At 34.7% G+C, this 12,384-nt stretch overlaps 1 protein-coding gene across 36 annotated transcripts in view; it reads right to left on the bottom strand.

The window, feature by feature from the left end:
- ABI2 (abl interactor 2) overlaps positions 1-12,384 on the bottom strand; it is a 67,279-nt gene that overhangs the window by 30,430 nt on the left and 24,465 nt on the right. For 6 of the 36 annotated variants that reach the window (XM_059702861.1, XM_059702849.1, XM_059702833.1 and 3 more), the window contains exons 4-7: positions 11,256-11,273; positions 5,043-5,140; positions 1,744-1,890; positions 920-1,044 (exon numbers count right to left, since the gene is read on the bottom strand). In XM_059702861.1, coding sequence (XP_059558844.1) covers positions 920-1,044; positions 1,744-1,890; positions 5,043-5,140; positions 11,256-11,273 — 388 coding nt within the window. The remainder of the gene's footprint in view (positions 1-919; positions 1,045-1,743; positions 1,891-5,042; positions 5,141-11,255; positions 11,274-12,384) is intronic. The other 30 variants (XM_059702832.1, XM_059702835.1, XM_059702865.1 and 27 more) reach the window with 7 other exon arrangements.

The following is a 12,384-nucleotide window of genomic DNA, read 5'->3' as shown; positions in this document are numbered from 1 at the left end:
GCAAAATGAATAAAACTTACGTTAAAGGATTATTAGATGTGCAGCAAATAATTCAAGACACAATTAAATGAATTCTTTAATTCATTAAGAAACAAGCATTCCTTTTTACCTGACAGCCACTATTCTGTAAGAAAAATGTTCCCTTCATATTGTAATCTTTAGCATAATATTCTGTAAGTGATATACAACACTAAATACTAAGAAACAACAGCATTCCAGACTGAATTACCCAAATCAGAAAACAAGCATATGTTCCAGACATAAATATCTTATCAGGTAAAAAAGCATTCAGAGAAACACAAATCTCTCTTTTCCATGGTTTTTTAAAAGGTAGTATCTATTTGTTATTAAGATAAGTAAGTTAAATTAGTAAATTAATTATGTGATAGTCTATCCCTATGTCTTTTGTGTCATGCTTTTAAAACTGAATTTTAACTTTGGTGTCCTCAGATTAAATAAGCACATTTTTCTGTTTCAGAGAAAAGAGGGTAGCATTTCAGACACTATTCAATTCCAACACTCCACTAAATTTAACTGTCAAAATTACTGTGATATTTGTCCAACCCTTTGTTATAAATATGATTTCTCACACTGAGTCTCCTGTGTCCTAAGGCATGCACTGCCATCACAGAGCTGGAATGGAACATACAACACACCAAGGTGGGGCCTGAAACCTCTAAGCACCCACAGAGCTTGCGGCACCGAAGACGTAAAACCAAAGTACGGAGAAGTGTGTGAGCATCAACTGGCAAATTACTTGGTTAAAAATAACAAAAGCACAATAAAGATTTCCCAACATTTATGGAGTCCAAAAGGAAATACAAATCGTGATTATGAAGAAAGCCCACTGTAATGAAATTAGAAACTGAATTTAAACTCAGAAAGGACAAGTGAAGATGAAGCATCATTCATGTTTTACCTGGAAAGACACTGGGAGGAGAGGGAGTAGGAACAGCGATGGGAACGCCTACACTCCCACTTCCGCTGTTCTCCCGGCTGCTGCTCCGACTACTGGGGTGGCTTCCTCCACTACTCCCACTGCTGCTAAAGAAACAGGGGCCACCAAGACATGAGTATTTATACGCAGTGAGGGATCTCCAGCACTTCCCAGCATTCTCTGATGAATACAGTAACAACAAAAATAATTCAAGCCTTCTACTTCAAATATGAATTTCTTAATTAGTAGAGGAAAAAGCAGAATTCAAGAAACTTGTTTTGACCACTGTTTATTAAGCATATATTAAAGAAAAAATTTATAAACATAAATAATAAATGAAGGGGCTCAAAACATAAAAAAAGACTTTCTTTTACTCCAGTTTATTGCCTGTCTGAAGAAACTTCTGAACAGACTATTTGATTAATTTTATTTGTCATAGTATCTTGATATACTATCTCATATTAATGTTTTACTGCATGTAGTTTTTCATCTGTAAAGTTCCACCAAAAAACAACTTGAAATTTCCCATATCTGGTCTATATTTTTTTAAGGTCAATTATAACTATTAATTTTGCAGAGAAGTTTATACTTTAATATGTCTACCCCCACACCCCTCCCCCCAACTTCCTGACTGCGCAAAGTTGCATCAGAACATGAGGAGAGAGAGGTGGAATTAGATGAGGTTTGGGAGAGCAGAGTGAGGAAAAGAACTTAGTGCTTGGAAAATGAGAGAGATTTAACTGAAGTGATCTGCACAAATAATGGTACTGTGACCATCACATTCTGCACTGAGGTAGAGAAAATACCTGTAAGTTCGATTTCTTTGATTCACAGAAGCTGTCCTCACAGGGCTCTGCTGCGAGGGAGCCATATTACGGGTTGGGCTAGGTACGTAATCATTGGGTACCACTGGAGGACGCACTGGCTCCAGTGTGCGATAGGGGGAGTGCCGCCTACAAAAAGAAGAGCGGATGTATTGTGTGATCAGCAAGTTTCGGCACAATAAATTCAAAGAATTGCCAGTAGTGAAATACAATTTGTACTGAGAGATAGAAAAATGTGTTTACATAACCCAGGTACCATTTCAGTCTTTCCTTAAGTACAATTTCTCCATCATTGTGATGAGTATTGTTATTTTTTAGTCTCCAACCTCATTTCCCTGTGCTAATGCAATTTTGTTCATTCATCCTCAGTGAGCACAAAGGTTTACCCACCAGATAAGCCAATGTTTCAGACTCTTCTTGGATGAGTTCAAATTATTTTAGTAGCATGTCCAAGTCTCCCAACTGCATTGCATGAATGCACCAATTATCTTCCTCACCCCTCTCTCCCTAACCAAAGATACACAGAGACAGGCTCCACAACCCCACACTGAAGATCAGTAGCAACTATAACCCTATATTTCCTTTTCTATACAGTGACTACATAGAAATTACACTATATCCATACACTAGAACAAACAATTTAATCTCATCTCCTTCCATTCTCACCTCACTTCCTCCTCTAACTTCCACCTTGATCTCTCTACCTCTGACCCTCCCTCAGAGTTCAACATTTAAAAGGAAGGGGGGAGGTAGAAAAAGGCCTAAGTCTTTCTACCTTATTTACTCTGAACTATAAAGTACAAAACAAATTGGATTCTATTAACATATTACCCCTTTTTTCCTTTATTGATTAAGGTATTACATATGTGTCTTAATTTCCTTTTAAAGGAAGAGAATGTAAAGAATAAGAAAGGAAATACAGTTTCCAAATTATTTTTTGGTGTGTGTGTGTTAACATTTAGATATATTTTTAATTGTTTATTTTTTAATCACAGTTTACATTCAATATTATTTTGTATTAGTTACAACTGTTCAGAGTATGGTTTCCAAATTTTTTAAGACAATGATAAATTCTTAACTAACATTTTGTAGATGAGATTCTGATCTTTAAAAGAAAAAAATTGAGCCCGGCCGGCGTGGTTCAGTGGTTGAGCGTCAACCTATGAATCAGGTGGTCACGGTTCAATTCCCAGTCAGGGCTCATGCCTGGGTTGTGGGCTCGATCCCCAGTGAGGCATGCAGGAGGCAGCCGATCAATGATTCTCTCTCATCATTGATGTTTCTATCTCTTTCTCCTTCTCCCTTCCTCTCTGAAATTATTTTTTTTAAAGTATAAAAAGTGGGATCTCAAGATGTGAAAATTAAACTTTCTTTTCCTGAAATGATGTTGCCCACTTAACTAATGAATGTCTCAATTCTCGCCTCCAAAGCTCCCAAGTTTCCTTTAAGTTCTGCTCTCTTGGGTTACTCACATCATGGTTCACCGATTTGGGATGAGATCACTTTGCAAGACCCCAGCCACTCCGCTACCCTCAAAATCTCCTTGCATAAATACATACATACATTTATAACGAAAAACAAATAAGGGGCACTAGATGAGATATTGGGTTAAAGAGGGGGGGAAAGGAATGTCAGGACTTTGCACTTAAAATACTAAAAAGTTTAGGCATCTCTGAAACTATGCACAAATATGAAAAACCATAATAGAAAACTGATTAATTTCCAAACATCTGATTTCCAGACAATTTTTCCCAGACAACAAAAACGTTCTGTTTCAAGCAAGAAAAAAACTTTTGCTTACTAAGAACTATACAGTGAAGGCAATGACAAAAACAAGGTAAAAAACAAGGGACGGAGGAACAAAATGTGGTGGCTAGGCAAAGACTGCAAAATGGCCAGGCTATGACCCTCAACCAGTTTATGGTGCCCAGAGACTGAGGATCCTGCAGAATCCTTGTTAACACACACGTAAAACAAGTATTGGTATATGAGTAAATCGTCAAAACTTGAGAGCAACAGAAAATTTATTTTACTAGTGACTACAGTGGGTTACCTTGCTAATAATCTTGATTTAAAACCTAACAAAATCCATAGTTACTATACATGATAGAACTGTACATGTTCACAGGAAAATAAAGCAAGCACTTCCTCTTGATTTGACTCTCTTTCCTCTGCAAAATTATACTCCACCATGTCGTCTACATCCTAGCCTGAGGAGTAAATCTTATTTGATCTACTAGATTCGTTCCTCTAATCTAAGCAGAATTTTTTTGTTGTTTACCTAAATAAAATCCTATTTCTGGCTGGAATTTTTATTCTTTTGTTTCCCACTGTCCTAATTATAATTTCCAACATCATCCTTTTTTTATATCCCAATTCATCTTTGCCTTCTTAGTCACATTGCTTGATTATGATTTTCTGTGTGTTTTTGGTTTTCATTTGTTTTGTTTTGTTTTTGTTTGTTTTTTGTGTGTGTTTTTTGGGGTTTTTTTTGGTGAGGGGGCCCAAAACAAGATTGTCAATTAAAAATGTTTAGGCATATGTCATAAAGACAATGGTTGTCAAAGCAATTTGTTTTTGTTTTATATATTGTTTTTAAAAATCCAATTCATGGTAGTGACTCTGAAAAATTGATAGATGACAAATATTACCCCCTTTTACAGATGAAAAAACAATTTACTAAGAGGCTGATGATATCAGACCACAGAACAGGAGCAAGGCTGGATCACAATATTGGTCATCTGACTTCTGAGGTGTGTTATGCCTACCTGACACAATAAGCCAAGTTTTTATACTGCGATGCTACAGAAGAAAAAAGCCAAGCTTTTCTATTAATTGAACATTTCTGCCAAAAGTCAAATCCAGAGCCCACTTCTGTAGGATCAAATTAAAGCTCAATATTCTCATAACTTGAGAATATAGAATTTTATAATCTACATAGTGCTCTTCAGAGGAATAGTCTAAATGAGGATAGCAACTATAATACAAAAGACTAAAACTTTTATGAAAATAAGAATTAGAGTGCAATTTATAATAACCCAGGAACTTTAGTTAGGATTTCATCTTAAATGTAAAATTCATTAGGAAAATAAATTCTAAAGAAAATCTTTTTAAAGTATTAAAATGTTTCCCAAGAAAAGGGAAAATTATCACAAAAAGATAATGCTAGGAAGGAAAATGTTATCTTTTCAAATCTTCAAAAATAAATTAAGTATATGTAGTGTTTAGTTTCCCACAACACTACATGAAATCATTTTCTTATTACTTAGTTACATACTCACCCAAGTGTCCCTTTCCCTGACATAGGGGGGCTGGGAGGTTTCTGAGTTGGAGGTGTTGTACGTGGCAGCCCACCCATCTTCATATTCTGGGTACTCACCTAAAAAGTTTTGAGGAAAATTTAATTTGTATGCAGTGAAACAAAGTAGTATTTTGGGGAAATAATGTTATGCTATTTAACAAAGAAGGGGAAGGTTTAAATAGGGAAAAGAATTGGAGGCCATGCATTTCAATTGCAGTTTCTACTCCACTATTATTCTACAGTTGTACTCAAAGGACTCTTCCTAATGTGAAATTTTCAAATGATTGTAAACTTGTATGCAAAGACTTTATTTGCCATTAGGCCATCACACCAACAGATCACTGGTTGGACCATTTGATACTACACTCAATTGAAATTAAATAGGATAACTATAAAAACTTCAGTTTTAATAAAGAATAAACTCAATCAGAAACAATGACACCCTTAAACAATTCCTTGTTTTTTAGATAGTAAGTATATCATACAAAACAAAATACGCTTCTCAAATAAAATATACAACTATAGTTTTGATCCAGTAACTAGAGAACGCAAAATAAAGTTCAATTGCATGATATACAGATAAAATTTTAGTTTTTTAATAGTGGATCAGCCTTACAATTCAGATTTCTTTCAGTTCTCTTATGAAGGAATCACCTACCTACACACTGCCAGAAGTTAAGGCATGTTCCTAAACATCTGAACTAGAAAGTTAGGGCTGAGATATCCCCTTCAACTGTGAGCAGTACAGGGACCACAGGCAATGTCCTTGTTACAGTGGGAATGAGACCCACGCAGGCCCAAAATGAAGATTAATTCAGTCACGGGAAAGATGTGAGCAACATAGTCCTGAATCAGAGCTGGGGCCTGACTCCTCACTATCCTATCCCCAACTGAAAATGCAAGGGCAGAAAAGCTGGGTAAAATGGGAACAATAGATAACACAAAAGGAGCATGTCAGCACTTACACAGCCAGCCCCAGAAATCGGGATGTTTTAAGGAGCTGAGAAAAGTCATTCACAAATGTAATTCAAGTGCAATCTCAAATTGTTTGAGATTTTTAACAGTGTAATATTCACCATATAGGCTCATGCCTAACGCTATCTTAAGCCCCTGGTATTTTGGATTGCTAAACACTTCAAAAGAGAATCGTAACTTTTCTAATAAGAATGTGTATAGTATTCAAATTACATGAGTAAAATGAAACTTCAAGACATTACACCGCTGGAATCAGAATACATTTAAATATGTAATTTCAAAAATAAAGTTTAAGAAAATAAATCATAATTGTATACAGAGTACTGAGGCTATCAAAACTAAATGGAATTTTTTAAAATCCTAAAACACTACCTGTCATGTGAATAGCTAAGAAATAATAGAACAAGAAGCAAACTCTTCAAATAAATAGCCCAGTGAACAAGTTGTGTGTGATGATAAAACAATCTTTAATGACAAATGATACCTTTGAAATGTCAGTATTTTTAAAGTGAAGCATTTATCAATAATCCTTTTAAACAATGTAAGACAAACTGGTTACCAAGTAAGAATAAAATAAAGATTAACTTATCCTTGTTCTCCCCATCATCAATAAGCAGAGAGTATACTAATCATATCTTAAAATGAAAATGCCAGTAGTTTTTTTTAAAAATCAATCCACATTTGTTGAAAATTTTAGAAGTAACATGACAAATAACTAATAGCTTTTAAAACTATAAATTTTAATTTATGACAAGATTTTTTAAAAATAGTAACCAAAGTCCTTTAAGCTCAACCTTAAACAACACAGACCCCAAAGTTACTTTAAATGATGAAGGAGAAGTCAGTGAACCAAATACTAAACTACAGCAATTTGCTATAAAGGAAGGAAAAGGAGCAGGGATAGAAAAAGAGTAAAGGAAAATTTTATTCTATACATGGAATAGTTAAAATACATGAAATCAGCTTTCCAACTCTGATTTAAGTTTTTGGTATGTAAGGTGTTTTCATTTAAATTGCAGTATCTTCTTTAGGTCTTTTACTCCACCAACCAAAATATAAAATAAACAACATATAAGTTAAAATCTGGTGGAAATTTCTATATATAAAACTTGGTACATTTTATGATCTGTAGAATCATCATGTTTGTATTTGTTTGGATTATGAGGTTTGGATGAGTAACTTAAACCACTTAAGAAATCAGAGTCCCTATGGAATGTTGGAAAAATCTGTAATTTATACGTCACTGATCCTGTACTACCTTTACAATAAACAAAAAGGGTTTTTCAATGTTTTGTGTTCAAAGGGTTTATAAATTAAACTCTACAACTTGTTTTCCTCAGTCGACTGAAGAAAAAACAACCCAAATTACAGATGAAAAGAACCTTTAAACCAGGGGTCCTCAAACTTTTTAAACAGGGGGCCAGTTCACTGTCCCTCAGACCGTTGGAGGGCCGGACTATAGTTTCAAAAAAAACTATGAACAAATTCCTATGCACACAGCGGCGGCAAAAACACCCGGCGGGCCGGATAAATGTTTTCGGCGGGCCACAGTTTGAGGACCCCTGCTTTAAACACTATCAGAAGACCCTGATAGCCACAGTAATCTTGAGGAAGAACACCACAGTTGAAGGGATCACAATATCAGCTATCAACTATATTACAAAGCCACTGTAATCAAAACAGCCTGGTACTGGCATAAGAACAGGCATATAGAACAATGAAACAGAACAGAGATCCCAGAATTTGATAAAGGAGGCAAGAGCATGAAATGGAATAAAAACAGTCTCTCAACAAATGATTTTGGGAAAATTGGACAGGTACATGCAAAAATAATGAAACTAGACCAACTTACACCATACGCATGAATAAACTCAAAATGGATTAAAGACTTAAATGTCAGTCACGAAACTATAAAAGTCCTAGAAGAAAACATAGGCAGTAAAACCTCAGACATCTCATGTAGCAGAATTTTCGCTGATACATGTCCTAGGGCAAGAGAAACAAAGGAAAAAATAAGCAAATGGGACTACATCAAAATAAAAAGTTTCTGCACAGCAAAAGAAACCATCCACAAAATGAAAAGGAAATCCACTGTATGGGAAAACATTTGCCAATGATACATCCAATAAGGGGTTCGTTTCCAAAATATATAAAGAACACATACAACTCAACAAAAGAAAGACAAACAATCCAATTTAAAAATGGGCAAACGAATTAAATAGACACTTCTCCAAAGAGGGCATACAGATGGCCAAGAGACATGAAAAAATGCTCAGCATTACTAATCACACAAACTAAAATGACAATAACACCTCACACCTGCCAGAATGGCTACCATCAGTAAATCAACAAACAACAAATGCTGGCAAGGATGTGGGGAAAGGGAACCCTAGCACACTGCTGGTGGGAATGCAGATTGTTGTAGCCATTATGGAAAACAGTATGGTGTTTCCTAAAAAAATTAAATATGGAACCCCCCCCCTTTGACCCAACAATCCCACTTCTAGGAATATATCCAAAGAATCCGGAAACACCTATCAGAAAGAATATATGCACCCCTCTGTTCACAGCAGTGTTTTTTACAATAGTTAAGATCTAGCAACAGCCCAAGTACCCACCAATAAATGAGTGGGTAAAACAGCTGTGGTACATTTACACAATGAAATACTATGCAGCTACAAAAAAGAAGGATTTCTTACCCTTTGAGTCATCATGGATGGACCTGGAGATTTTTATGCTAAGGTGAAATAAGCTAGTCAGAGAAAGACAAGTTTCACATGATCTCACTTATATGTGGAATATAATGAACAAAATAAACTAACCAACAAATAGGTCCAGAGACATGGAAGCATGGAACAGACTGACAGATCTCAGGGTGGAGGGGTGGGGGGATGGAGGCAGGGAGAGATTAACCAAAGAACTTCAGCCATGGATACAGACCATAATGTGGTGAAGGCCTGAGGTAGGGCAGGGGCTGGATGTAGGTGGGAAAAATGTGGGACATCTGTAATAACCTCAACAATAAAAATAAAATTTAAAACACACACCAGAATATGAGGTTAAAAAGTTTAAAATTCAACTTTTAAGCATGGAATCTCTTTTGAGTCAATTCCCATGTGTCTGATCCCAAAGTACTAACTTTGTTTAGAGTCTATCCCAAAGGCATCAAATCTGACAGCAATGAGAGCAAAACAGAGCGGAAGAAGAGCTGAGGAGAAATCAAAACAGCAGATAACACCACCAAATATCAGGAGACTTCCCTGGCACCTGATAAAATCTACAGGTCACCAAGAAGCTCAGTTGGAAAACTATGGGACTAGTTAGTTATTTGCAGTCCCTTATACTTTAATCTTTTTTCCTTTAATTCTATTCTCTACCTCAATATGTTCTATTATTCCATTAATCACCCTTCCAAAACCACTAATCTTTTTTTCCACCATGAAAAGAGAAATGATTTGCTATATGCTGAATTTTTCACTCTTTGTTTTGGTTCACCCAAAATTCTTAATGTGCCCCAAGTTTATATAGCGGACAGACATATTCAAAGAGGAATAGGAAGAAAGAAAAGACAGCATTGGTGCACTCTAGATCCTAGAGTAACCTCAGGGGACTCTTCTCACCCTGTCAACTCCACACAGGTACAGTAGAAACAGCTACACTGTACAGAGCCACTGTACTGGGGAGAGGAGCTATCTGGTACAAAGATGTTACGGAATCTTATCCAAGTGTTATGTTTCCATATTAGATCTTTCTTTCAAGGAGTCTCTCATTTCCCACTCATTCTGCCCTATCTTCCACATGAAGATCCTGAATCCAGAAAGGTCAAGAAGAAATCATAGTAGGTTTGGAGGAAATGAGCATGGGATAGTAGCTTAGGCAAGCTGGTCTAAACTTTAAAGGAAGAGAATTGATCCATTTTGTTCATTTCTGTGTTTTTCCTTGTTAATCTCTGTGTATTTCATTTATTTTGAAGATTAATATATCAATAGCCAAAATCTGAATACAGACTTGAGAGAGAAAGAGCCAAGGTAGCCACACACTATTTTGGGTCTGGCTCTACCTGTTTGATACAAAGGAAATCTCCTCACAATCCCACAAGCCTCATTCACCAAGCCTGAGAGCACGGAGCCAGCATGATCACTAGCACAGGAAGTGCATTTGCCTGGCTCCTCTAATCGCATCTCCCTACCACAATCTATTGAAATTTCTGTGGCCACATGGTGCGTAGCTAGTTAATAATTCAGATCTCAGTGATTTTGTCTTCTTGCTATCGCTTTCTACATTGAAGACATGGCAAACAACTAGGTATTAGAAAGAATATGTATTTGAAAATAAATTATAAAATTCACCTAAGGAAAAAAGAAAAAAATGAAAATGCAAGCTCAATTTGGTGAAATAATTTTAGTAACGTACTATTTGATAGGCTTCTTGTAACTAGAGTGTCTTTTACCATTAATTCTCCAAAATATTAAAATATTACTAAAACAAATAACCAAAGAAAATATTTCTAATTCTTAACTTGTATTTTGTTAAACACTATCATGCACTTTTGATGTTTTGCATATAATTAATCCTCAGCTTGGAAACTCAAAGTGATTTTATATTGAAGCATATATTTTACATAGCAATTTGAGGAAAAAGACTAATTTTCTTTTTTTGCAAAATACATGATACTGCAACTTAAAAAACACACCCTGTAATACTGAATATTTTCTGCATCTCAATTTCTTTACATTAAGAATCAAGAGATAATGATATAGTGGCCACAAGGTATATAACACAGCACACCATTTATAGAATAAAAAGGCTATTACACAGGGGGAGGGTTAAACAAAGCATATTAGTTGGCTCTCCAACCCTTAACAAAATTTCTAATTTACATAATCCAGCTAATTTTATTTCATAATAACAGTTTATGATAGGGTAACTTACATTTCAGTTTCACAGACTATATTAACCATTTATTGAATAAATATTTACTAAGCACCTAATGAAGAGTCAGGCACTAGTCTAGGCACACAAGATAGGGCAATGAATATACAAAAAGAACTGCCCTCATGGAACATGAAGACACCACAAAGTTGCATGACAAAAATAAAAATAAATAAAAACAGGAATTATTTGGTTTTAAAAGGCCAACTGCCAAATATCTCTTCACTCCCCATATGTAATGTTCTACATAAGAACAGAGAATGGAAATCCAGCCCTGGAATCTTACCTTAAATCTAAGCAACCACTTAATGCATAAATGGAGCAAATAAAAGAGGTAAGGAAAAAAAGCATTGAAAGGTTAGTTGGAACTTCAGGATGTAAAGAGAAAGGGAAAAACAAAGAAAAAACAAGTTAAGCATTCAGCATTAAAAAATAATGTTTCAGTAGATCATAGAAAGAGTGGTTAAAGCAGAATGTGTCATGAACAAGAGTTTTTTGATGAAATTATATGACACTGTTTTATTCAAAACCTTAACTTTATTAAAGATTTCTTCAAATTAGTGACACTAACAACTAAAAGTCCAAACAATTGAAAGGGACTGCACACTCCTAAAACAATAACATTTTACTTCAAGAATTAAATGAGCATTAAAGCAGAGAATCACCATTTTATTATATAAGTGAGCAAGTACAAATAGTTTTATATTCAAAGTGCCTTTTTGTCATTAGATTCTGGCAGTACCCTAAAATTTTCTATTAGCAGTTGCTAGTCTTGAATAAATCTCAAAAGGTTTTCCCAAGCTGAAATAAATTTCAGTTATTAATTATCTATCCAATTACACATCCTATATTAACATGTTCTAATACAGTAATCCAAATATATGTAGGTGTCGATTATAAAATTAAATATCAAATTCCAAACAGTGCTTATTATCAAAATTCTGAGGAAGAAAAAGTTTTTAAATTTACATTGTACATTTTCATGCACATACTAGCCATAGTAGCAGAGTATTTTTTAATTTAAATTTGCTTATAGTCATAAATCAACTGCATAAACTATACAGTTTCATTTATAAGCATATATATTTATTCCAGTCACATTTCATAAGTTATTGACTTTAAAATCATTGGTGAGATGCAAACTTTAAATAACTTAATACTTAGTTAAAATTCTGAATACTTTCTTAAGTACAAACACCAATTTAAGTAAAATTTATATACCTCTCAAGTTTTGATCATGGTACTTTATATACATAGCAGGCACTCAAATGAATTTTAGAAGATAGCCAAAAAATACAATGACCATATATGCAAAACCAGTGGAAATATTAATTCACATATTACTTTTATCTAAATTATTCTCACCCAAAATGTTAAGATAAAATTATTTTAGAAAAATCGAAGTGCATTTTTGT

This window comes from Myotis daubentonii, chromosome 7 (genome assembly GCF_963259705.1).
Source record: "Myotis daubentonii chromosome 7, mMyoDau2.1, whole genome shotgun sequence".
NCBI classification, from domain to species: Eukaryota; Metazoa; Chordata; class Mammalia; order Chiroptera; family Vespertilionidae; genus Myotis; species Myotis daubentonii.
The sequence above is the reverse complement of the archived record's forward strand: the minus strand, read 5'-3'. Positions and strand labels throughout refer to the sequence as shown.